Raw genomic sequence first — 25575 nt, 5'->3', positions numbered from 1 at the left:
TAGGTCTTGGTTGTCAGGGTATCAATGTGCATCCCGAATGTTAAGTGGGAGTCAACCCATATGCCCAGGTATTTAAAACTAGTAACAGGAGTTAGGGTGGTGTTAGTGTTGGTTCTAATCTGGAGCTCAGTCGCTGGAAGCTTTAAAAATTTAGTCTTGGTCCCAAATACCTTTGTTACAGTCTTGTCAGTGTTTAAAAACAGTTTGTTTTGGGAAATCCAGTTTTCGAGTCTCAAAAAGTCAGACTGAAGTATGTGTTGAAGGTCAGAGAGGCTATGGCTGTGTGCATATAGGATTGTGTTATCTGCATACATGTGTATTGAGGCTTCCTGACAAGCTGTGGGAAGATCATTGATGAACACTGAGAAGAGTAGGGGCCCCAGAACAGAGCCTTGCGGGACGCCACAGGTGATATCCAGGGGGTTAGAGTTAGAGCCAGAGATGGACACATGTTGGGATCTACCTGATAGGTAGGACTGAAACCAGTTTAAAGCATGCTTCCCTATTCCAGAGCTCTGGAGTTTGTTAAGCAGGATAGCATGATCAACAGTATCAAAAGTCTTTGCAAAATCTAGGAATACTGCACCAGTGAGTGGGGGGAAGGGGGGAGGTGGTGGGAAGGGGGAAGTGGGGGGAGGTGGGAAGGGGGGAGTGAAGGGAAGGTGAAGGGGGGGTGAAGGGGGAGTTGAAGGGGGGGTGGAGGGGGAGTGAAGGGGGGTGGAGGGGGGGTGAAGTGGAGGGGAGGTTGAGGGGAGGTGAGGGGTGTTGAGAGGGGGTGGGGGGGGTGAGGGGAGGTGAAGATGGATAGGTGAAGGGGGGGTGACGGGAGGTGAAGGGGGGGTGCAGGAGGTGAGGGGGGAGGTAAGTGACAATTAATGTATCATGTGGCCGCTTGCTCCCCCTTCCCCCAGTGTCTGCCGGTCGTCTGTCCCCCCCCAAACCTTCCGTCTGTGTCCCCCCCCCGAAACCTTTCGTCTGTCCCCCCCCTGAAACCTTCCGTCTGTGTCCCACCCCCCGAAACGTTCTGCCTGTTGTGGGGCGCGTGCATGCGTCGGCCGCTCCCTCACCCGTCCGCCTGCTCGCTCCCTCACCCGTCCGGCCGCTCAATCACCCGTCCGTCCACTCACTCACCCGTCCGGCCGCTCGCTATAATTAGATGTTCTTATGGGGTATGCAGCATGGAAAAGAATTGGCTTAAGATTCATGGAAAACAAATACTGTACATATTACCTGCGCTCCTCCCTTTGTGAAGTATGCAGCTGGTTAAAGGATCAGCCTTACATTTATTGAAAACAAAGAACAATTCCAGCGCTATTCTATATACGCCGAGACGGCCGTTTAGGCCATTTTTGTCCAAAAATCCCTATATAGACTTCGGCCACTTTGGTGCATATAGATTTACCCCCATAGTATGTACGTATACATCTTTATTTATATAGTGCCAAAAGTGTACTCAGCGCTTCACAAAGAATACAGTACAGGGAATTATAATAATACAATAAGCGCAGCAAAATCAGACAATAGGAGAGAAAATCCCTGCCCTAAAGAGCTTACAATCTAAGTGCTATGTTGGGAGACTTCCAGAGACAGCAGGTGAGGGAATAAGTGCAGCAGATGGCAGTGCTTGGCCACAGTGGGTGATAGAAGTGACTGTGGGTGTGGGACATTAGCCGTGAGTGCAGGCTATTGGGATGCTTGATTTGTGAGGCGAGTTTTAAGGTTAGACAGTAGAGGAGGTGGCAGGGAGGCGTGGGTTTCCTAAGTTTCTGCAGGAAAGTTCGGTTTGAATGTGGCAGTAATTATGCAAAGTAAACCGCCTCTGATCACGCGTGTAGAAGTCACAGAAAGTATCTGGGCTGTGAATTATAATCAAAATCTTTTTAGTTATATTTCTATTCCACACCAGTCCCTCAAAACAGTTATGATGCATCTCCCCATACACAGATCTAGACATTAACACCAACATCTCTAGATACAGAAAGAAAATAGTAAATGTATTTCTAGCAAAGGGTCAAATGCACATTACTGTCTGTTCTCATTACAAGTAACTAAATCAATGATTTATCAAATAATAGCACCAGCACAAAAACACTCTTTTTGTGTTAATATATATCTTTGTCATTGAGGTCTCTTGCAAAAAGTCTCTCAATGTATGTTTTTCATGGTAAAATATGTTATAAATTAAAAAAGTTATATACTGTAGACCCTGTAGAAAGAAAAGTATATTTTTCTGACACTCTGTAGATAATTAGGTGTGTATGTCTGGCTTCAGGCTTAGGGGAGATCTACAGCAGCAGCAGCAGGATGAAGTAGATAGACGGTGTGAATAGAGGATTTGTGGGGGTGCTTTTTATTGAGGGGTAAAGAAGTTGTTGGAAGAGAGGTGTATAAATAATGGTGCAGTGGGGAGTGGGGAAGTTGGAGAGAACAGAGACGTTCACAAAGGAGTGAGGAAACTGTAAACGGAAAAAGCAATAGGGAGAACATAGTGAGATGCAGGAGGAGAGATTCACAATTATTGGAGGATAGGAAGAGTACGAAGAATCACAGCTTTTCGAATGTTAAATTCACACAGTTGCAAAGTTGGTGTGCAGATTCCCGATCTTCCTCCAATCTTCACCTCCAATTTTAACTCCAAAATTAAATCTGCCACACACTTTAACTGGGACACTTAAGATGGGAAACCCAGCCAAATGGCTTCACAGCCAAGATAGTCTGTCTTAAATACTCTATTCACATGCAATTGAATAACAATTAAGGGAGGGGTTTGTCTATTCAACTCAATGAAACATACCCCAATAGTCAATTAAATCTTAATTTCTCTTGTTGATAGATGTTAAGAAATAATTCCTCTCTCTTAATGCTGTTGCGAGATCATTATCATTCCTATTGCATATACATACAGTATACACTCAATAGTACAACGAATGACCTAAAAGAAGACCAGAAACACCCAATTATTCATATACATGTGTTGGGTGGGTGTAGGGTATTTAATGTGTACGTGTACATCCATTTGAATTCAACTTTTATTAATTTGTTATCTCAATCTCCCATTCTAATGGTTTGTGGGACTCTGTCTATTCCTTAGCGGGAGATGTAGCTAATATTTCCATTGTGTGCCTCACTCTGCCTTGAGATTGAGGTATCTATCCTAGTTATTGTTCCTACTGTACATGTGTTCCAAAATCCTTCCATGCAGTTGTCTGCATATTTTTCCTACATATTTTCTCCCACATTTGTAGGATGCCAGATATATACTGTAATTCCTGTTTCCTTGCAGTTTATTATTTATTTATAAAATATTTTACTAGGAAGTAATACATCGAGCGTTACCGCTCATTTTCAAGTATGTCCTGGGCACAGAGTTATGATGACATGGTTACAAATACATGGTTACATTAGGTGAACAGGGTTATTATACATTATATATAAAGACATTGCATTACATTAGGTTAACAGGGTTATACATTATATATGAAGACATTGCATGAACAGTTAAAGATAAAATAAGTTATAGGCGTATGAAACAATTACAGACCACATTAAAATGTGAGACAGCTTTAGTTTTGAAAGAATTGAGATGGGTAGTGTCTTTGAGAGTCTCAGGTAGATTGTTCCAGTTTTGGGGTGTCCGGTAAGAGAAGGTTGAGCACAAGATACTTTGTTGAACCATAAAAAGTCCCTTGAAGTCAGATTTCAGGTGATAAGTGCTGCATGTGCTAGGAGTGAGGAGCTTGTTCAGATACGGGGGTAGCTTGCCCAAGTATGAAGGCAAGACAGGAGAAATTAGCTTTGCACCTAGACTCAAGTGATGGACAATCTAGTTCTTTGAGGATTTCATGTGTGTTATAGTTACATTGGAGGACAAAGCAGCATATTGAGTTGTAGAGGGTGTCTAGTTTGCTTTGGTGCATTTGGGGTGCAGTGCCATATACTATGTCCTCATAGTCTATAATTGTTATTAGCATCTGCTGTGCGATGCGCTTTCTGACTAGCGGGTTTATGAAATGTCTCATCTCATATTTGTGTCTGTTATGCCAATTTTTAAAAGACTGAGAGGGTACATGTACTTTGTGTGATAATTTTCTTTATTATTAAATAAATACAAGTAATGCTGATTTATTGACCGTGGTCAGTAAAAGTATTTTCTCTCCTCACTGTTATCTAATTAGGACTATCGCTGTTTTTATTACAGAATTATTATTTTTTTCTTACAGTCAGTTTACACAGCAAATCCAAATTTCCAAATCTTCCGCAGTGCCCTCTGAAAATCTTTATTTCTAAAGCTATAAATAATGGGATTAATAAGTGGTGTCAATACACCATACACCACAGACACAAGTTGATCCTGATCAAAGTAAGAGTGTGAGGTAGGACGGAGATAAGTGAAGATCACCGTCCCAAAGAAGATGCTGACGACCATCAGGTGTGAGGTGCAGGTGGAGAAGGCTTTACGTTTCCCAGTTAGACTAGGGATCCTCATAACTGCAGCAATGACAAAGACATAAGAAACTAGAGTCAGGAGGAGGGAGCCCACAATCACAGAACCTCCAAAAAGGAATACAATCAGCTCATTAACATGGGTGTCCTTACAAGAGATCTTCAGAAGAGGTGGGATTTCACAGAAGTAATGTTTGATAAGGCGGTCATGACAGAAGGGCAATATTGCTGTGAAAATGGTGTTCACCAAGGAATTCAGGAATCCAGTGGTCCAGGAGAAAAGGGCCAGATGGAGGCAAAGAGACTGATTCATGGTTGTGGTGTAGAGTAGGGGGTGGCATATGGCTACATATCTGTCATAAGCCATGGTGCCTAGGAGGACACACTCAGAGCCACCCAAGGTAATGAATACAAACATCTGAATAAAGCAGCCCGCAAAGGAGATTCTTTTCTCCTCATCCAGGAAATTCCTTAAAGTATTTGGGGTAATCGCTGTGGTGTACAAGATTTCCAGCAAGGCAAGGTTGACCAGAAAGAAGTACATGGGAGTGTGAAGACGAGAATCCAGTCGGATTATGACAATGACCATTGCATTTCCCACAATCGTCATAATGTAGGCAATAACAAACACTGCAAAAAGCACCTTCTGAAGCTCTGGCGTTGTTCCTAGTCCTAAAAGAAAAAATCCTTCAGGAAGAGTAACATTTTCAAACTGTTCCATCGTTGGTAAAAAGTCTTCAGATCTTATGGAGAAAAGGGAAAGGGAGCAATTTGGCATGAGATTATGAAAAGTATTAGTTTGAAAGATGAAGCATCTTGCTTCAAGATTAAGAGGAGCGAAAGCAGGATTTTAGCAACTACTATGAAAAACCAGGAGTAAAATAAATTACTTGATATTAGTAAGAACATCATGGAAACTAAGAAGTATTCTTAACACAGATATACTGTACTTCACCTGTAAAATCTGAGCACAGACCACCCCCCTCCCCCAGATGCAACTATCTGCACTTGTGAACATCTGAGCCACTGTCTACAGTATACTCACAATGCAAAAGCAGTGATCCCATTACTTCTAGCAATTTATACAGTAACAATATCTTCTAAGCAGAAAACTCCAATCTATATCTGTCTGTAGCTACAGCATGCCTTTTAAAGAGGAACTCCTCAGCTTTAATTGTGTGTACCTGTAGCATTTGATACAGGACACGTTGGGAGTAATTCATTAAATTGCACTAGTGCCGATGGGAGTCTTGTGCAACAGTGCTCCATCACCCTCTTTTAATGAATAACCCCCACTGTCTCTAACTGTCTGAATATGTACGTAACATCTGAGCAGGGATCCCTCTCTTGTAACTGTATCTGTATAACATTGTACCCTGTTGATTTCTCTTTTTTCCTTATCTGCTATCATGCTACCGTATATGAAACCTAAATTAGCAAGTGGCCTCCTCTGCTCTCCTAACATGCCAAGACAAGCCAAAACAACGTACCGTATTGCCATTCTCTAGTCCTTTATTGCATCTGCTGCATAAAATGTTAGTTGTTGAGATATCACAGTCTGAAAAGCCCACACTAACCCAGACTGGTGTGAGCTAGAAGAAGTAGACGAAGAATCCATTAGAAAGTGTCTGTGTGAAACGTCTATTCTCCATGTACCCTCAGCACATTTTATATGGCATATGGGATATTGAGGGAATGCTTTGATGAGCCTGGTGGGAGTAATTATTCTCAGTGGTATTTATGTAACTCATTTGTTGAAATGTTGCTTTTCTTCACAACTCTTAGTAGTATACTAAACTGTAGAAATACATTATGACCCATGTTTACTAAGTGTAACGTACGTGCTCACCACAAACCTGGACCGGACCGCGGGGCTGAGGTGGGGATAGATATACACCGACCTTAGACCACGAAGCCTGATCCGGGTTGCGAATCCCGTGGTCGTACGTAGCAGGGTCGGGACTGGAGAAGGCAGGATAATCCGTGGATAAGCCGGGGTCAGGATAGGAGAAGGCTGGGTAAACGATATCCATGCTGGGGTTCGGCAACAGGACGCTTGGGCGAAGGTGCTCCAATGAAGACAGGAACGGGGAATTCAGTGCGTCAGCGCAAAACAGCACCCCCTAGCCAGGTACAGCTGTGAGTAGTGGAGACCACTGGGAGCAGGAGATTGCAGCAGGTATCAGGAACAATGATGCAGGCCTCTGCAATGGAGAGTATGCAGCAGGTAACAAGAAGCACCTCTGCAGGCCTCTGCAGGACTGGAAGCAGGGCACAGGTACTGCAGACAGGACAAGAAACACTGAGGCTTCAGTGTAACCGCGGACATGCGGTGGGGTCTGCCAGTAACTGAGAACTATGACAAGGAGGCCAGGCAGGCCAAACACAGGCTGTGACAAACACAGTTACTAAAGAAAGTCTATGTCCAGCAACTTCCTGGTGAGCGGGGCAGGAGTTAAATAGAACAGACAGCCAATGAGACAGAGCTGCAGTCTAATTACACAAGCAGGTGATTCTTGATTGCAGGTTCAAGGGAGAGTTTCCTAGAAGCTGCAAGGTTCTGTAAGGACGAGGTTTCAGCAAAACCCAGGAGCAGATTCATTACACTAAGACGCTCTATCCAATAAGGAATCTCCAAGCACTGAAAGACATATTTGGCTCATTGAAATGTATGGGCCATAAGATGTCTTTTGGCGCTGGAAGGTGGTCTGTGGAATAGAACCACTTAATAAATATGGCCCCTGTAACAGGGACAAGTCTGTTACCAACAATTTGGACTGTTATGTGTCGGCCAGTGGGGACGTTGGAGGATTAATGAAGGTAACAGATGATCAAGAAGCATTCTTTTTTACCTTTGAGAGGATGGGCACTGTATACGGCTAGGTAATGGATCGCTGGGCAACTACTTTGGCCCCACTACTTGCTGGAGGAGCTCCACAGAGCAAGTGTTGGACTATACACAAGTCAAGGTCGCCATTGTGGACTTGCTCGGCCTGACTTACCACCGGTTCTGGACCTATCAAAGTACACCCAATGACCGACCCTGGGCCATCGCACAACAACTTCGAGATTTGTGTACTCACTAGCTCCGACCGGAGGAGCATAGTAAAGAAGAGGTCATGGAACAGGAACAGGTAATTTTGGAAAAGATCATCCAAGTTCTGACTACTGTCCATGACTGGGTAAAGTGCAACGCTGCAGGGACCCTTCGTATGGCAGTGCGACTAGTCAAGAAGTTCCTAGGTGCTAAGTCACCAACAGGCACACCTGTTCCAGACCTCCAGGCAAAACTGATCCATGATAATGGAAGTGCGAGATACTCAACAAAGTCTGTAGGCGAACGCACGCCCCTCGCAGGAAGGCTCTAATGCAGGGAAACCAAAATGAAGATGTAGAGACTGGACAGACATATCATCCCCAATATCCACCCAGTCCCTGGTTCCAGCGGTCTATATCCCTCCCAGATGCATCACCATATGTCTATAAACCGGAACCAGCTAGCTGTTCAGCATGTGGAGATTGAGGACACCATCCAGGCAATGGCCACGGCACGCCATTTTTCCTCCGGGTCCTGATTTCTGGAAGGACTGTACAAGCTCTTGTTGATGACAGCTCCACCAAGATGATGGTGCTCAAAGATTTGGTGGACCCGAGGTCGTCTCCTACGATGCCATGTATTTTATTGAGTGCATCCACTGGGATACCCGACATTACCTCGTGGCTCAGGTATCCTTGAAGGTACAGGACCAGGAGGCTTCCCTCTTTGTGGGGGTAGCTCCAATGTTGCCCACACCTATTATACTGGGCTGGGAAAGGCCCTATAACTATTCCCTCTTATCTGTAATTTCTCCCAAGTCAGGTTCTCAAAAAATCATCAGAAAATGGGAACTTCTGGGGTCTTTTTCCAATTTTCCACAGACGTCTACCTCCAGAATTGACATCCAAGAAAATCAGGGGAGCGAGGGATGCATCACCAAAGGAGACATGAGAAAATGGACATAGAACAGTACTGTAGGACACTTGTGGTTCAATTGTGACTCGAGCCTCCAATAATTATACTCACAAACGTAAGCCATAAATGGGCATATCCAAAACTGTGGCAAATTGTAGTAACCGTGGGTGGATGTGCACTCAGTTCAACAGGGCCCAGGTGAAATAAGAAAGACTAGGATAGTGCAGATGGTACATATAAAAGTGTACATTTATCACAAAAAGACCCCCTGCAGTAAAGGCTTACATCAGGGTGATCCGTTTAAAACATTTGTACAATACAAAGTAACCGCCGTGACTCACGGGAGCTGGGTGAGTCGTGCTCTCACCCACTCCAAGTCTCCACCGCTACCGCTGTCGTCACTTCCGGTTTCTGAAATCAGGTGACCAGATGACGCAGCTTTTACCGGATGATGCAGCAGTTTTAGCGCAGGACTTTGACAGGGTAGAACACCCTATTCTGTTCATGAGACTGAAGTTGTTTCCCAGGGAGGTTAAGTATGCAGCCATTGTAAAGAAGACCTTGGCACTAGAGGGGCAATTGAGGCATTGAGGCACTATCTGGCCCGGGGTCCACTTTGCCTTGGTCACTGACCATGCCCCCTTGAAGTGGTTGAACACTATGAAAGACTCCAACTCCAGGTTGACCAGCTGGTACCTGTACCTCCAGCCATTCTCCTTCAAGATACGACCGAGACCAGCAAAGGAGAATGTCAATGCCGATTTCATGTCTCGAGAGGGAGTGGAGGGGTGGGAATTGAAAGGCCTGTAAGCCTGACATCAATAGTGGGGAAGCTGCTTGAAGGTTTAGTACAGGATAATGTTCAGGAATACTGAACGGATAACAAAATTATTAGTAATAGTCAGTATGGATATATGAAGGATAGATCTTATTAGTTTCCATGAGGAAGTAAGTAGGAATTTTGACCAGAGTAATGCAGTTGATGTCATCTAATTGGGCTACAGCTGTCCGCCGAGTACATGACCCGTCGCGGCACGGGAAGACAACATTCGTGTCTTCCTTGCCAGCATACGTCTCACAGCACTTTGCGCACCCACACACACGGCCACTGGGGCCTGCCCCATAGAGGGCTGTGCTGTGGTGTGTGGCGAACAGAGAAGTTCACAAAGTAGTGAGGAAACAGTGAGCAAAAAAAGCAATACAACAACTCTGCAGCTGTGAGATCTTGATTTTCTAAATGCTATGATTCTTTGTACTCTTCCTATCCTCCAATACCTGGACTGTCTCATCCTGCATCTCACCATGCCCTACCTATTGCTTTTTTTGCTTACTGTTTCCTCACTACTTTGTGAACTTCTCTGTTCGCTCCAATTTCCCCACTCCCCACTGCACCATTATTTATACGCCTCTCTCCCAACAACTTCTTTACTCCTCAATAAAAAGCACCCACACAAATCCTCTATCCACACCATCTACTCCTTCCTGCTGCTGGGGATCTATCCTAAGCCTGAACCAAGTCACACACCGGATATCACCCATGCAGCCTGCCATCTCTTCCCCTGTAAATGCTGTTAACCTTTTTATTTAATAATGACTAACCTTAAAACTCACCCCACAAGTTAAGCATTCCAACAGCCTGCACTCATGGTTACTGTCCCACACTCAGCCACTCCTACCACCCATTGTGGCCAAGCACTGCCATACACAGCACTTATTCCCTCACCTACTGTCTCTGTAAGTCTCCCTGTAAGTTATATATATATATATATATATATAACACACACAAAAGATGTAGCGCTAAGGAGGGAATATGAATAAGATAAGAGAATGTATAAAAAAAAAATAATAAGTGAATAAATTATTAATAAGTGTTTAAATAATTAACGTGCCCCTAGTCTAATAATATTTCAAATAAATATATGATAAACAGTGAAACAATTATAATAATGGTAACTTAAACCACAGAAGATGTGTCCCAGTGATTCCACTTGATGAATAATCCAGAGAGGTTCAAAGTCCAACAAATCAGTCCTATGGAACACTTTGCAGCTTCAGGAAAGTGGTGTAGCCTTCCACTGTAAACCTAAAAACACAAAACACAGAGAAGCGCAAGCTCCATAGCATAAATCTGTGTAAAAATCAGGGTAAATTTATTAAGCAAGAGCAGCCACAAGGAGATGCACTTACAAGATTTAAAAAAACACATTCATGGGAGAGAAATCTCTGTGGGATGTCATCAAAAGGGTTAGAGAGAGTCCGGCAAATGCTGGGTGCATCTGATAGAATAGAACCCTCGTGCAGCCTCCAGCAGCTCCTATCACACGCTGACGCCCTGTATCTGTGTCTCACAGAACCCGTGTGGCTTATCCTCCGTCACTGCTTTCGTTCTCGGCAAGGAGAGAATCAGCTGGCTTGGCTGTGTTGCTCGTTTGGTTGCTAAGAGTCCAGGGGCTCCTCTTGTCTCTACCCGTGCGTGATGACGTCACCACGTCCCTACGCATTTCGTCACGCAAAGCTACTTCATCAGGGGCTGTCTGATTGGTCCATACTAGCCAATCAAATAGGCTGAAGCAAATAAAGTCAATCCATGCCTGCTGGAGCTGATTCAACAGACCCCAAACATCATAATTGCTATATACCAGCAGTCTGGATCATGGAAACTACTGAGGCCATTCTACAGACTGAATGTGATACGAAATGTGTATACTAGAAATCACGAAATTACATATAAAAAATATATATATATATATATAATAATTACCATTGTCACAATGTCCATACCATACATAAGACTAGACCAACAAAAATTGTTAACATACTCTGCAAATAACCATGTAATCTACAATAATTTACCACTAATATGTTAAACTGGATTGACTGCTAAAAATGTAACCAATCCTACACAATTTTAATATGAACAAACCGATTATAATTTAACTAATTATATACAAAGTATAACCTATTCATTTATAAATAATATAAAATAAATACACCAAACACCATTAAAGTTATTAACTATCTTGATGTATAGTTAAACATGGTGACTGTAACAACTAACTGTAAACATAAAATACACATTATAATAATATTAATAATCTTATGAATAAACATAAAACATATAGTTCAAATCATCAATTATTTGGCAATCCTAAATAAAATACAAATTATAATATTATATATAAAATTAAATAGAAATTGATATATTCATCTAAATGAATTGAATGATATTGGAAATTCACAGACCCGAGGCTGTCAGAGCACAAGAGTGGATATAACCTATGAAGACTGAAGGGGTTAAAATTATATGTCAGCTCTACAAGTCTCAGGGATTGAAAGGGTTAATATAATTTGCTAACTTTATCCTTCTTATATGAGCTGTTCCAGTACTGAAAGAATTAACTCACTATGCTAATTGTAATCTTTATTTACTTCTGTTGTTCTCAGTCTGTCTTTTATACAATAGCACAAGAGCAGTAAAATGTCCCAAACAATACAGCTGCAAGCTCTTGAGAAACATTCCCTGTATTTCTCTTTGTAATGTAGAAGTAGAAACTGCTGGCCAAACATAAGCAAGATGTATTGAGTTACTAATGCTTTGTCCAAAGACACAGCTACATAACCTCTACAGAAACTTGTTATTTCTCATTGTTAAACATGATATGTTATGTATTAACATGCCCTTAGTTTTTTGTATAAATGTCGGGGCACAACTGAATAAACTTTGAAGTGTGGAAGCAGACCTGTTGTCTGACTCCTCTCTTCCCGAGCTCGTATTTGTCTGTGTTTGGGAGACTGCTAAACCAGTGCTGTCCAAATCACTAAGTTGAGTGAAGGGATTCCTACCAAAGTAAAAAAGTAACCCTTTCAAAGACATATTACGCCACTTACTACAAGCGGCATATAGAAAATGTTAAACACAATTTGAACAGAATATAAACACACTAAAGAATAAGGGGGCTATGCACTAAGCTCCGTGCTCTTGCGTCTGGCTGAAAAAAAAGCACGTCCGATAAAAAGTGAAGCCGGAGACGCGATTCACTAAGGCCTTGAGCCCATTTTCTATCGTACGTGCTCAAAACAGCCACGCTCTGATTGACTACCGTACCATCTGAGGGCGGCGATGTTTCTTTTGATGACGTCATCTTAAAGGCAAATTAAGCTCAGCCATTCTGATTGGCTGGCGTCATTGCCTTTAAATGACATCATCATTTCCCCAACACCCCAAATCACATGGTTTTCACGGCCCAATGGTGGGAACCATTTGACGAAAATGTGACGTCATAGGCCTATAAAAGCCTATGTCGTCTCATTTTTAAGGGAGACGCCAATGAAGACGGCCCTGCTAAAGAAGAAACAAGATGAGGGCGCGGCCGAAAAAGACCCCGGAAGAGAGCGGAAGAAGAAAGAAGATAGAAGAATACAGATGAAGACCCCGTGACGAAATGGATTACAAAACACAAGAAAGAAGACACAAGTGAATTGTAATGGTTTATTATTTTACGGTTACCTTTGGATTGGTTCGAGAGCTTCCGGTTCCCCTGGATTTCGGTGAGTGGGCATCTAATGGTAAGTAAACAAAAGAAAAGTTTATTATTTTAACTTTTACAGTTTTTTTTTATTTTTTATTCATGTGGGTTTTTTTCACCCCATTTAATGCCCCTGAATTGATCTATGTCCCTATGGATATACATACATTCAGGGACACTGAATGGGTGTATTGTATGTGATTTGTGGATGTAAATGCATTGTTTTTTTATGCTATTTTATTGCCCCTGTATGTTATGTATATCTAGATGGATAGACATACAGGGATAATAAATTATTGTGTTGCTAATGTTTATGTTCTTTTCATGTATTTCAAATGTATTTAGCAGCTTTATTTATACATTGGTGTGTGTAATGTAGTTTTTATTTAGTTACATTTAATTTTTAATGGTTTCTTTCTGGTAGTTAGATTTGAATGATGGTTACTTTGAATTAGGATTTTTTTGCCAATGGTTTGGCTTTAGGAATTGAATAGTGAATTGTATAATTGATTTGGATTGTATTGTAATTGGTTTAGGAAATTGATTAATTGATTGATGGTAAATGTATTTATGTTGCTTAGTTTCACAATTTGATTTTGTGGATGGCATTGGTGGTTAGGGGACATTGGTCATAGTGTATTTTATTTTGAAATTGATTTTGCATAGTGTTACATGATGCACAGATTAATTGCATCATGTACACACTAAAATGCAATTGTTTGAGATTTGATATATATTTGTCTAGGTGCTGGTGTGTTGGGAGAGGAGCTATCATTTATTTTTAAAAGTGGTGGTGTTTTAATGTGAAGATCAAATGTGCTGCTGGATTAATTTTATTACAATGTGCTGTTGTGGAGATTCTGATTTCATGTTTTGATTTATACATGTTTATGTAATCCTGAACCATTTATTTGTATATTGGTGTTATATATGTCAGTGTCAGTCCCCCCCCCCCCAGCCAGTGTCAGTCACCCCCCACCCCAGTCAGTGTCAGTCACCCCCCCATCCCCAGTCAGTGTCAGTCACCCCTCCACCCCCAGTCAGTGTCAGCCCCCCCCCCCCCACCCCCAGTCAGTGTCAGTCACCCCCCCACCCCCAGTCAGTGTCAGTAACCCCCCACCCCCAGTCAGTGTCAGTCACCCCCCACCCCCAGTCAGTGTCAGTCACACACCCACCCACCGTCACCCCTGCCCCACCCAGCCACTCACCCAGCCAGTCACTCACCCAGCCAGTCACTCACCCAGCCTCTCTCTCTCTGTGTATCACCCACCCTCTGTGTGTGTCACCCAACGTTTCTTTCCTCTGTCTCCCCCACACTCTCTCTCTCCCCCCACACTCTCTCTCTCCCCCACACTCTCTTTCTCTCACACACTCTCTCTTTCTCTCCCCCACACGCTCTCTCTTTCTCCCCCCCACACACTCTCTCTCTCTCTCCCCTACACTCTCTCTCTCCCCCCCACACTCTCTCTCCCTCTCTCCCCCACACTCTCTCTCCCTCTCTCCCCCACACTCTCTCTCCCTCTCTCCCCCACACTCTCTCTCCCTCTCTCCCCCACACTCTCTCCCTCTCTCCCCCACACTCTCTCTCCCTCTCTCCCCCACACTCTCTCTCCCTCTCTCCCCCACACTCTCTCCCTCTCTCCCCCACACTCCCTCTCCCTCTCTCTCCCCTACACTCTCTCCCCCACACTCTCTCTCCCCCACACTCTCTCTCTCTCTCTCTCCCCACACTCTCTCTCTCTCCCCACTCTCTCTCCCCCACACTCTCTCGCCCACACTCTCTCTCCCCCACACTCTCTCTCCCCCACTCTCTCCCCCACACTCTCTCTCCCCCACACTCTCTCTCCCCACTCTCTCTCTCTCCCCCACACTCTCTCTCCCCCCCACACTCTCTCTCTCTCCCCCCCACACTCTCTCTCCCCTACACTCTCTCTCTCCCCTACACTCTCTCTCTCTCTCCCCCACACTCTCTTTCTCAGTCACTCACACTCTGGATCTGGATCTCTTATTTACCCTATATATCTTAACTGCCCTATACTACACCGAAATCTTAACTACCCTATACTGCTTTCTTCCAGATCTGGCTCAAGCTTCACACGGAAGACATCGGTACCCCCCCCCCCCCCTAACCCAGAAGACAGGTAGGGAACACCTCCCCAATGTATAACATTGCGGGAATGAGCGTACCTGGACATTGAGGGACTGCGGATCAGGTAAGATCCCAGGTGGGATTGCTGCTTTAGATATTGTGAAGCAGGGGCATCCAGACACTGGTTAAGGGGTTCAGGAAACTAGTCATTCACACCAGGCTTTTAATTCTAGATCCGACATTTACACACACACATGTAACAAGGACTAATTGTAGTATAATGTAATACAATAAATACATTTGTCAAAAACGAATGTTATTCTGACTAGGAATTTATTAAATGTATTTTATTTATATATTTTATTTTAAAGCGGGGTTGAGGGCGGGACTAGGGGCGGGGTTGGGGGCGGGACTAGGTGGCGAGTAGATTTTTTGGTTGGGCGAGTAGATTTTTGGGTGATTTGTCGATATATATATATATATATAATATATAAACCACTGTACAAATGAATGGGGGCAGGGTGGGTTAACCCCTTAATGACTGTGGTGGTTAATGACCGCAAAGGTGATTAAGGGGTTAGGGGACATTACATTGGCTATTTTGATTGTTGTGTATGTTTTGCAGCACCGGAGGGACATGGGCAGGATGAAGATGAGGATGAAGATGGCCTTCATCGTGGGTGCCTGGAAAAGGTAAGTGTAATATGTATTTACTGTATTTATTGTAATTTATATGTATTTTAAATGGGCAAATGCATTTTTATCCATATGTGGATAATAGTAATTTTACCCATTACTGTATTGTATGTGTTAGGGGGCGAGGGGAGGGGGGTGTATTTAGTTAGAAATATTGTTTATTTTTTTGGAGGCACAACATTGGTACCGCAGGCCCGCGGGTACCCCGGGACTCCCGCGGGGACCACGGGACTCCCGCGGGGACCACGGGACGGCCGCGGGGACCCCCGGACTCCCACGGGAACCCCCGCTTGGTGAGCCGGGGACCCCCGGACCTCCACGGGGTCAGCCGGGGACACCCACGGGTCAGCCGGGGACACCCGCGGGACCCCCGGCCTCCCTTGGGGACCCCCGCAAGATCAGCCGGGGACACCCGCCGGCCTGCTGTATGGGTGTTGCGCACGCAAAAATGTAAACAAATAAAAAATTTAAAGTCCAGCTTTTTTATCACCTGCCTTTAGCTGGCGAGCTTTTTTGAACGCAACTTTCGCGTACGATAACTTTGCGTAGCTTAGTGAATACCTAAGAAGGGCAAAATTGAACGCAAACAGGTTATCGTACAAGCAAAGTTGGACATGGAAAAATTTCCAGGAAAAAGTCAGTTTAAGAACGCAAAGTGCCTGTTTGCGTGGCTTAGTGAATCGTGTTCGGCGGAACATCACGTTTTAAGAGCACTTTGCGTTCTTAAAACGACTTATCACTGCTTAGTGCATAGCCCCCTAAGACTGATATTGAGGAGGCAATTACAGCAGAAGAACAACGGATTCAAACTAGGATACTAGTATCGATACATTCATTCAAACCCTTGGGAGAGAGTGTATCGAGGGAATAAATCCAAAAAGACTCCCTAATGCCCAATGATTTGAATCTATCACCACCTAGTTTTGTATGGGGGAATGCTTTCTATCCCCATTATCGTGAGCCCACTAGGGTCTTTGGAGTGGAACTGAGAAAAATGGCGAGGGACACTGTGCACCAGGACACCCTTGAGAATAGCACGTCTGTGTTCAAGGAACCTGACACACAGTGCCCTCTTCGTGCGGCCCACATATTGCAGATTGCACGAACATGTGAGTAAGTAAACTACGTAAGTAGATAGACAGTTGATAGAACTTTTCAGGGTATGGTCTGAGTGGTTACTAGAGGAGGCAAAGGTATCAGAGATCCTAAGGTGCCTGCACATTGTGCACCGAGATCTACCACACTTATGATTGCCTGATACAGCATGACACCCTCCAGCTACCTGTGTTGCCTCGCTAAGCTTACTAGGTGCCAAAATATTCTTGATGTACATGGCCTTGCGAAAGACTACCGGTGCCGATATATATACGTGCGCATATGTGTATAGAATAATTACTAGGAAACAAAGACACCCTCAGGGCAGCACTCGTTGTAAATGATAATGAGATGATGATAAATTTAAAATTAAAATGCTTTAATTGTATTGGTTAAAATAAGTGTCAAAATCGTTGAAATAAGTAACAAACTGACAGTGGTAAAACAACACGCATAACAGACAAAAAATACACTATACACTATACACTATATATATATATATAGATAGAGAGAGAGAGATATATATATATATATATATATATAGATATATATATATATCTATATATATATATATATATATCTATATATATATATATCTATATATATATACATATATACATATATGCGCACACACACAGACAGGGCTTGACAAATTACCCCAAAAGCTACTCGCCCAACCAAAAAAGCTACTCGCCACCTAGCTCCACCCCTAGCCCCACCCCTAGCCCCACCCCTAGCCCCGTCCCCACCTAAATTGAATAAATTCCTAATAAGAACTAACAACCATCGTTTTTGACATAAAAGTATATTTAATGTATTACATTTATACTTTACTACAATTAGTCCTTGTTACATAGTTACATAGTAGATGAGGTTGGAAAAAGACGTACACTGGCGACACACTTTATTCGAGCTCGGCTAGTCCCACGAATTCGGGTATACCCGGGTGTATTGAGGTTTGTGACTGTTTTCTGCCCGAGTGCATTGAGGTATTTTTCAGGCAGGGATTGAAGTATTTTATTCCTGCTGGCTGCAATACTGCACAGTATATATATATATACTGCATTACAATTCATGAATTTATGCCATCTGGTAGACACGCTAAGCATTGCAGCCTATTAAATCCTAATCATTATCATTTAACAGATCAGCCGCCCGTCAGCCAGGCATGAACCCAGGCTGGGAAGGCAAACGCAACGGGGCTTGTCAGAGGTGAGGAGCGGTGCATTCCAGGTATCTGCCAGGTACATACTGGGCATTTGCTCGAATAAAGTGTGTCGGTGCAGTACAGTAGGTCCATCAAGTTTAACCTAGGCCAAATTTAGACGACAGATACTTTATCCTATATCTAATACAGAGGACGGCAAACAAAAAAACCCCAGTGACTCAATATCTGTTGGATAATATATAGCTTTTTTCTACGCAGCGCAGTATATAAAAACGGCACAGGGGGTCTCTGATGCACAGAGCTTAGGTAGAAGTAGAACAAAAAGTTCAAAGACCCGTGCTGCACGGTGAGAACTAGATTCAGGGAGAAAATTCTTCAAAAGCTCACAAAAATGAAGAAATTGATATTCATATTGCTGCACAGACAGAAAAATATACAGTATGAATCATGATCAAAGTTCTTCCATAATGAAAATGTGAGTGTGATACAGTCCAATCGTATATTTTAAGATCGATCGATCGTAGCGGCTGCAAACGTGCAAGGGCAATAAGTCCCCGGTGAGACCGGTCGGCGGAGGGAGGGAGAGGGAACACCCCTCTTCAATGACCGGAGTGGCAAAGATACCCATCACTCCCTTCATGAACCCCTCTCCATGTAAAACCTCTTCATATAGTGAGATAGCAAAGCAAAAGCCACTGTTTAATGTATCAGTCCCATAGGATAGAAGCAGTGTCTGCATTAAGCAGTCCCCTGCAATACTCACAGTTTCTTCCGTCTGTGCTGCAGGAGCGTGGGTGACACCCTCACACGGAGCAGGCGGAGCGGCCGTACCCCACTATAGCCACGTCCTGACAATTCTTATCCATCAGGTTCTTCACGTACTCATTCCACGACATGGCGGTGGCGGCAAGGGCTGTGCGGTGAGACCGGGGGACAGTGCGCTGTGCGGTAAGACCAGGGGACACGAGGCTCCGGGGACCAGCTACGCGGTGTTGTGAGACCGGGACAGCGGTGGACAAGCTACGCGGTGAGAGTGAGGGACCGTCAGCTCAATGCTTTGAAACCGGGGGACCCCCACCCATACATCTTTCCCTCCCCCCCATCTCTCTCAACCTCCACTTCTCTCTCCCTCAACCCCACTTCTCTCTCCCCCACCTCCACTTCTCTCTCCCTCACCTCCACTTCTCTCTCCCTCAACTCCACCTCTCTCTCCCCCACCTCTCTCTCCCCACCTCCATCTCCAATGCCCCACAACCCCCAAATCCACACAATCCCCCCCCCCCGCCAATGCCACACCACACAATAATCCCCCCAATCACGAGTGGCGAGCTGGGGCAGAGGGAGGAGGTGGAGGCTACAGAGAGGCGCAGAAGCCATCGGCACAGGCGCCAGGGGGAGGGCGACCATCACAAATGAGAGGATTTCTTCCTAATGACCTAATTGCCCATTGAGATAATGTGACAGCAGAGGAATTCACTGGACGGGGGGGGCTCCAAGCGGAGGGGGAAGGAGGCCACAGCACAACCGCGGGCGCAATATGGAGAGGGACAGCAGTACTCGTGGTAGGTCAGAACAGGGAGTTAGAGCAGTGATTTTCAACCTTTTTTTAGTTGGGGAACCCCAGAATTCGATTTTGAAATTCTGGGAAACCCCAACCCTCAGCCCCCGTCTCTCGCCCCTCTCAGGCTGCGCTTATAGTACTGGCTACGGTGACTGCGACATCACACGTTCATGCAGTCCGTCGCTGGTGCCCATAGTGGGCGCGACGGTGCTGCAGAGCGACGGAGTGGCCGCGATCACCGGTAGTCAAAGGATTTTTACTTTTTCGGCGATCGCTGTGTGATGTCAATGGCATGTGAGCAGTTCACACCAGCAAACAGGAGAGGGGCTCCTGAATTACTCCAGGAAGATGAGTCGAGATGGTGGCAGCGAACAACATATATACATACACACACTTTTACACGCCGAGCTGACGAAAAGCTGTATTTTTTTTATGAAATTTGGCTGAATAAAAGGCTACGTTTACTTTTCCAAACACAAGTCTCCTGTCGTTGTCATGTAAAAATAGAGATACATCTTTGGCAAGTCAAATATATTTAAAATGGTTACTAAGTGTAACACCTCTACCCCCGGCCAATAGAAGAGGGGCCACACCAAGGTGTCTCACTGTATCCTTAAGTGATATTGCTTATGCATGTAGGTGATGCTCAGCGGTTAGGTTACCTTCTTTCTCAGAGCGCTGGACTTCATGCAGGGCTGGAATGGTGAGCAAAGATAGAACAGGGCACCAAAAGTTTTCCTTAACTTTATTGTAAAGAGCAAATTAATCTTTAGTAGCAGCAGGACTGGTATCCAGTTACAGGGTAGCTTCTTGGTTAAGGCGTAGACACACAAACCAGGGTTTCCTCCACCATGAGACTTGTAGGCAGGGTAACTCTTTTTCAAGTCTTTCCCCTGTTGCTGGAAACAGAACCAGAGACTTCACCAGTAATTCCCCAGCAACTCCCTCCAGGTCTCCTTAATGAGCCCCTGTAATGAAGAACCCACTTTCTACTGTGGCAGGCGACCGGTTCCTGATGGTGGCTATAGGGCTCTTACACTGGGATACTTTCCCTAACTGGAAAACAAGAAAATACAGCTGCTTACCCTTAAATACAGGACTGTAAGCCCTGGAGATCCCCTCCACACGGGTCCACTTAAGATCTGGAGATAAAGAGCTGAGTCCCTAATATTTATAGACTTTCCCAATCCTTGTTGCTGGGCAGATAAGAGAAGGGCTTAACCTAGCTGAGTCACCTCCTATAGGGTGACTCTTCCAGCACATTCTGGAAAAACAGGGACTGGCCAATCACCTATATTTACAGTATGACTTGTAACATAAAATTAGTTACTTAACATTAGTTACATAAACTTAGTTACATAAACTTGGGACCTGACAAAAGGATTTAACACCTTAACTCCTTGGAACAAGCAACCAACTAAGATACATTTTAGCATACCCCAAGGGGTCATAAGGGACTTTTAATATTGTCTGATTTAGGATAACCATGGTCTCCCCTCCCATTGTTATCCATACATTAAACATTTGAATGTATCTATTATCCCAGGTCCCCGAATAGTCTACAAACACACAGATGAATCCATTTAGGAGAGATCTAAATCCTCATCTAATTGTTACATTTCTTATTAATAATTCAGGTGGGATTGACGCAGACACAAAAATACATTATGATGCAAGTTGTTTAATTTGACGATTTGCTACACTTTTCCATTTTGTGGTTGATGGGTCAAGATCTATTAATGGCGATCCGGTTTATTATATATAAAATATAAAGAATAAAGTATACTGTATATCACTATTTCTCAGGTAGTAAGTTATTTTGAATCACATTTAATATTGTAGAGTCATGGGAGGCATTGGTTGATATATAGTAATAGTTCTCAATGTTTACTTTTCTTGGTGTCAAAAATAAGAGGTCACAAAACCATTGATATTTTAAGTCTGTAGGGTTTCGTGGTCTACAGAGCCATCTAAGTCTGCGGAACCTTCTGCAGAACCTTCTGCAGTGCCCTCTGAAATTCTTTATTTCGAAAGCTATAAATAACAGGATTAAAAAGTGGTGTCACAACACCATACACCACAGATATGACTCGATCCTGTTCCGAAGAAGATTGTGATGTGGGACGAAGGTAGATAAAGATCACCGTCCCAAAGAATATGCTGACGACCAGCAGGTGGGAGGTGCAGGTGGAGAAGGCTTTACGTTTCCTGTTTATGCTGGGGATCCTTAGCACTGCAACAACGATGCATGTGTAGGATAGAAGGGTCAGAATGAGAGAGCCCACAGTCATGCTTCCCCCCAAAATGAATATAAGTATCTCATTGACTTGGGTGTCCTTACAAGAGAGTTTCAAGATGTGTGGTATCTCGCAGAAATAATGTTTGATAAGACGTTCATGACAGAAGGGCAACATTGCTGTGAAAATTGTGTGCACCAATGAATTTAGGAATCCAATGCTCCAGGAGAACAATGCAAGATGGAAACAAAAAGACGGACTCATGATTGTATTATACTGTAAGGGGCGGCATATGGCTACATATCTGTCATAAGCCATGGTGCCAAGAAGGACACATTCAGAGCCCCCCAAGGAAATAAAGATAAACATCTGGGTAAAACAGCCCACAAAAGAGATTGCTTTGTCCTCACGTAAGAAATTCCTTAAAGTATTTGGGATGATTGTTGAGGTGTACAAGATTTCCAAGAAGGAGAGGTTCACTAGGAAGAAGTACATGGGTGTGTGAAGTTGAGAGTGCAGTTGGATTACAACAACGACCAGGACGTTGCCAAAAATAGTCATGATGTAGGCAACAGCAAAGACTACAAAGAGCACGCCCTGTCCAACCGGTGTATTCACTAATCCTAGCAGCAGAAATTCTGTAGTGAGAGTGAGGTTCGCAATTTCATCTTTTCTTGATAATCTGTTGTGGCACAAAAGGCAACATGGGAAAGATTAAGATCATTGTTATAATAATATGTCCTGATAAGTATGAAAAAGGGAATAGAGTTTTTCAATGAACACTTACTGCAAATACAATGGTTGAACTCAATGGACACATTTTTTTCAACACAATCTACTAAATTGCACTATATTATTTAAGTAGAAATATAATAATATAATTTTATGATCTTACGTCAGAAAAGTGTATATTAGAGGTTCAAATTCATATTTACTAAGTAGTCTTGCGCCATAAGACACCGCGCAACGCGGGAGACACCTTACATCCCATTGACTTCAATTCTGACTTTTAAGTCTGTAGGGTATCGTGGTCTACAGAGCCATCTAAGTCTGCAGAACCTTCTGCAGAACCTTCTGCAGTGCCCTCTGAAATTCTTTATTTCGAAAGCTATAAATAACAGGATTAAAAAGTGGTGTCACAACACCATACACCATATGACTCGATCCTGTTCCGAAGAAGATTGTGATGTGGGACGAAGGTAGATAAAGATCACCGTCCCAAAGAATATGCTGACGACCAGCAGGGGGGAGGTGCAGGTGGAGAAGGCTTTACGTTTCCTGTTTATGCTGGGGATCCTTAGCACTGCAACAACGATGCATGTGTAGGATAGAAGGGTCAGAATGAGAGAGCCCACAGTCATGCTTCCCCCCAAAATTAATATAAGCCTCTCATTGACTTGGGTGTCCTTACAAGAGAGTTTCAAGATGTGTGGTATCTCGCAGAAATAATGTTTGATAAGACGTTCATGACAGATAGGCAACATTGCTGTGAAAATGGTGTGCACCAAGGAATTTAGGAATCCAATGCTCCAGGAGAACAATGCAAGATGGAAACAAAAAGACAGACTCATGATTGTATTATACACTTTACATCCCATTGACTTCAAATCTGAAGAGGTCTTATGGCAGAAGACTACCTAGTAAAAATGGACCATAATCCTTAGCACATTTGGAAACCAATCTTCCTGACTGGTCTTACTTCTGAACAATGATGCCTCAAGACTACCTTAACATTTTAACCCGTCACAGTTGGTAACATTAAAACAATGCGTCAACATTAAGAAAATTCGTACAGTATAGGCGCAGCAGGAGCAAACTTATATACCAGTTAGTCTGAGAACATATACTAGTTCTCCACCAATTATTGGTTGTGCTATACCAGACTTTTGCATATTGGTTCTCTTTTTTATAAAGCTCTAGGTCAATTAATAATTTTTGTATCATTTATTTTTTTTATTTCGATGCTATGTTTTGTGCAATTATACATCACTGGTTTTCCATCACTAAACAAGAAGAATTGCCTTCCTATTAACTTTCTGATATCTGACAGAATCCTACCTCCTACAGTATTTTCAAAAAAGGGGGGAAAATCCCCATCACAAGCAGATACATGTAACGTACGTGTGTGTGTGTACGTGTAGCTATATGTACATACACTTTAATGTCTTACCTGTAACTGTCAATTCCTGTGTCATCTGAACAGGAACCCTGTCTGAAATTATATTGTCTGAGCAGGTGTCTTTGCCCTTTAGCTACCTGTACATTAAGGGCTTATTCTATAAGCGACGTCAATGGGAGAATTTCACCTGAAAACAGCCTTATTGGCCGCTTCGGCAGATATAGAATATATGTCTGAGTGCAGCTTTCCCCTGTAAAATTTGACCTGTATCTGTAAACACTAAGCAATAACCATGGACTGCTATTATCCTTACAACATTTCAGCAAATATCTGTCACCTGAATAGAAATATCTGCTGTCCCTTCCTAGTTGCTTTTGTTCTTCACTGCATCTTGTCTGGGCTACAGTAAGTCTGCAACCTTCCCCTTACTGGCCTCCCTGCCTCGCACCCTTCCATCTATTCAAAGTGCTGATGTGAAGATAACTTCACTCTTCGCTTGTACAGCTTCTCTCCTCGTGAAAACTCTCTGTTGTGTATTCACTACACAATTCTTCTTCTCTCCTTCAACGTTCTCCACTCCTGTGCAGTTCCCTATATCCCAGCTTTAATATCTCACCTACCACTAATTGCTCCCTATGCTTTGCTTAAGCCTGTCTTCCCTCTACCCCTCACCCCCCATGTTACTTAAGCCCTCTCACACCTAAAACTCTTCTCACCTGCTGCACCCTAGCTCTGGAACTCCCTCTCTCTCAATATCTGCCAAGTACCTCCTCTCTCTAACCTCAAAGCCCCTTTGAAAATGTACCTACTCAATGAAGTGTCTAAATACTCCTGGATGACCATAACTTCCTAAACTACAGTATGATCTTATATAAACTCTAACTAATGCACTCATATGTACAGTACTCATACAGCTCCTGCTAGTTTCCCTAATTAGATTGTAAGCTCTTTGGAGTAGGGACTCCTTTCTCCCAATGTTACATTTATGTAAAAGCTGTAATGCGCTACATACCTGGTTGGGGATATAAAAATACACATGCATGTACATACAATACATACAGTACATACATTGGATCTGATATCATCCTGCAGTGTAGGTAGTCTGAAGAGTATAGTCCAACGACAGCAGTTGTAAGATGCTGGGGTTGGATGGAGAATCTGTGTTACTGTTGGTTCTTAGTGATAATCGGCTTCTAGTCTCTCCTCCTACTAAGCACAAGTTTATACAGAGGAGGAGAGGTCGAGGGAATATGTTGCTGGTCCTGGAGGGAGCGATTAGTTTGGTTATATCTGTGCAATTACTTACTTAACAAATTTTCTGTTAGAGATGTAAACCCAGGCCCTCCCTTCCAAAATGATATTCATTCAAGCCCAGAAAAGTTAGGATAAACATTTATCAGCTAATCCCCTATTAGTGACCAATGAACGCGCTAAGCTTATTTATCCTATACAAAAGACTCCCTACTCTTCATTAAAACTTAATTATAATATGCAAGTGACCCTGTGATTTGTTCACACAAATGGGTTAATGGCCCATTCTATCCAGTTATCTATGATATCCAGGGGATAAGTAACTCATTCAGTTTTTTCTGCACTTCTCCAATGAGTTTGCAAGTGTAGCTATTCAGAAAGCTCAGATAAAATGCCAAACTGTTGTGAGCAGGGTAGCATTAGCATCTTAAGAGTGCT

The 25575-nt window shown here is 43.4% G+C and overlaps 2 protein-coding genes across 2 annotated transcripts; both read right to left on the bottom strand.

Moving 5' to 3' along the window:
- Positions 1 to 4225: 4225 nt before the first annotated feature.
- LOC142465243 (olfactory receptor 5AP2-like) lies at positions 4226 to 5164 on the bottom strand. The gene has a single exon (XM_075569241.1). The coding sequence runs from the start codon at positions 5162 to 5164 to the stop codon at positions 4226 to 4228; it is 939 nt and encodes a 312-aa protein (XP_075425356.1).
- Positions 5165 to 21500: 16336 nt separating this feature from the next.
- On the bottom strand, positions 21501 to 22328 carry LOC142465242 (olfactory receptor 5AP2-like). Its single transcript, XM_075569240.1, has one exon. The coding sequence runs from the start codon at positions 22326 to 22328 to the stop codon at positions 21501 to 21503; it is 828 nt and encodes a 275-aa protein (XP_075425355.1).
- Positions 22329 to 25575: the final 3247 nt, after the last annotated feature.

Source organism: Ascaphus truei, chromosome 13 (assembly GCF_040206685.1).
Source record: "Ascaphus truei isolate aAscTru1 chromosome 13, aAscTru1.hap1, whole genome shotgun sequence".
Lineage (NCBI taxonomy): Eukaryota > Metazoa > Chordata > Amphibia > Anura > Ascaphidae > Ascaphus > Ascaphus truei.
The sequence above is the reverse complement of the archived record's forward strand: the minus strand, read 5'-3'. Positions and strand labels throughout refer to the sequence as shown.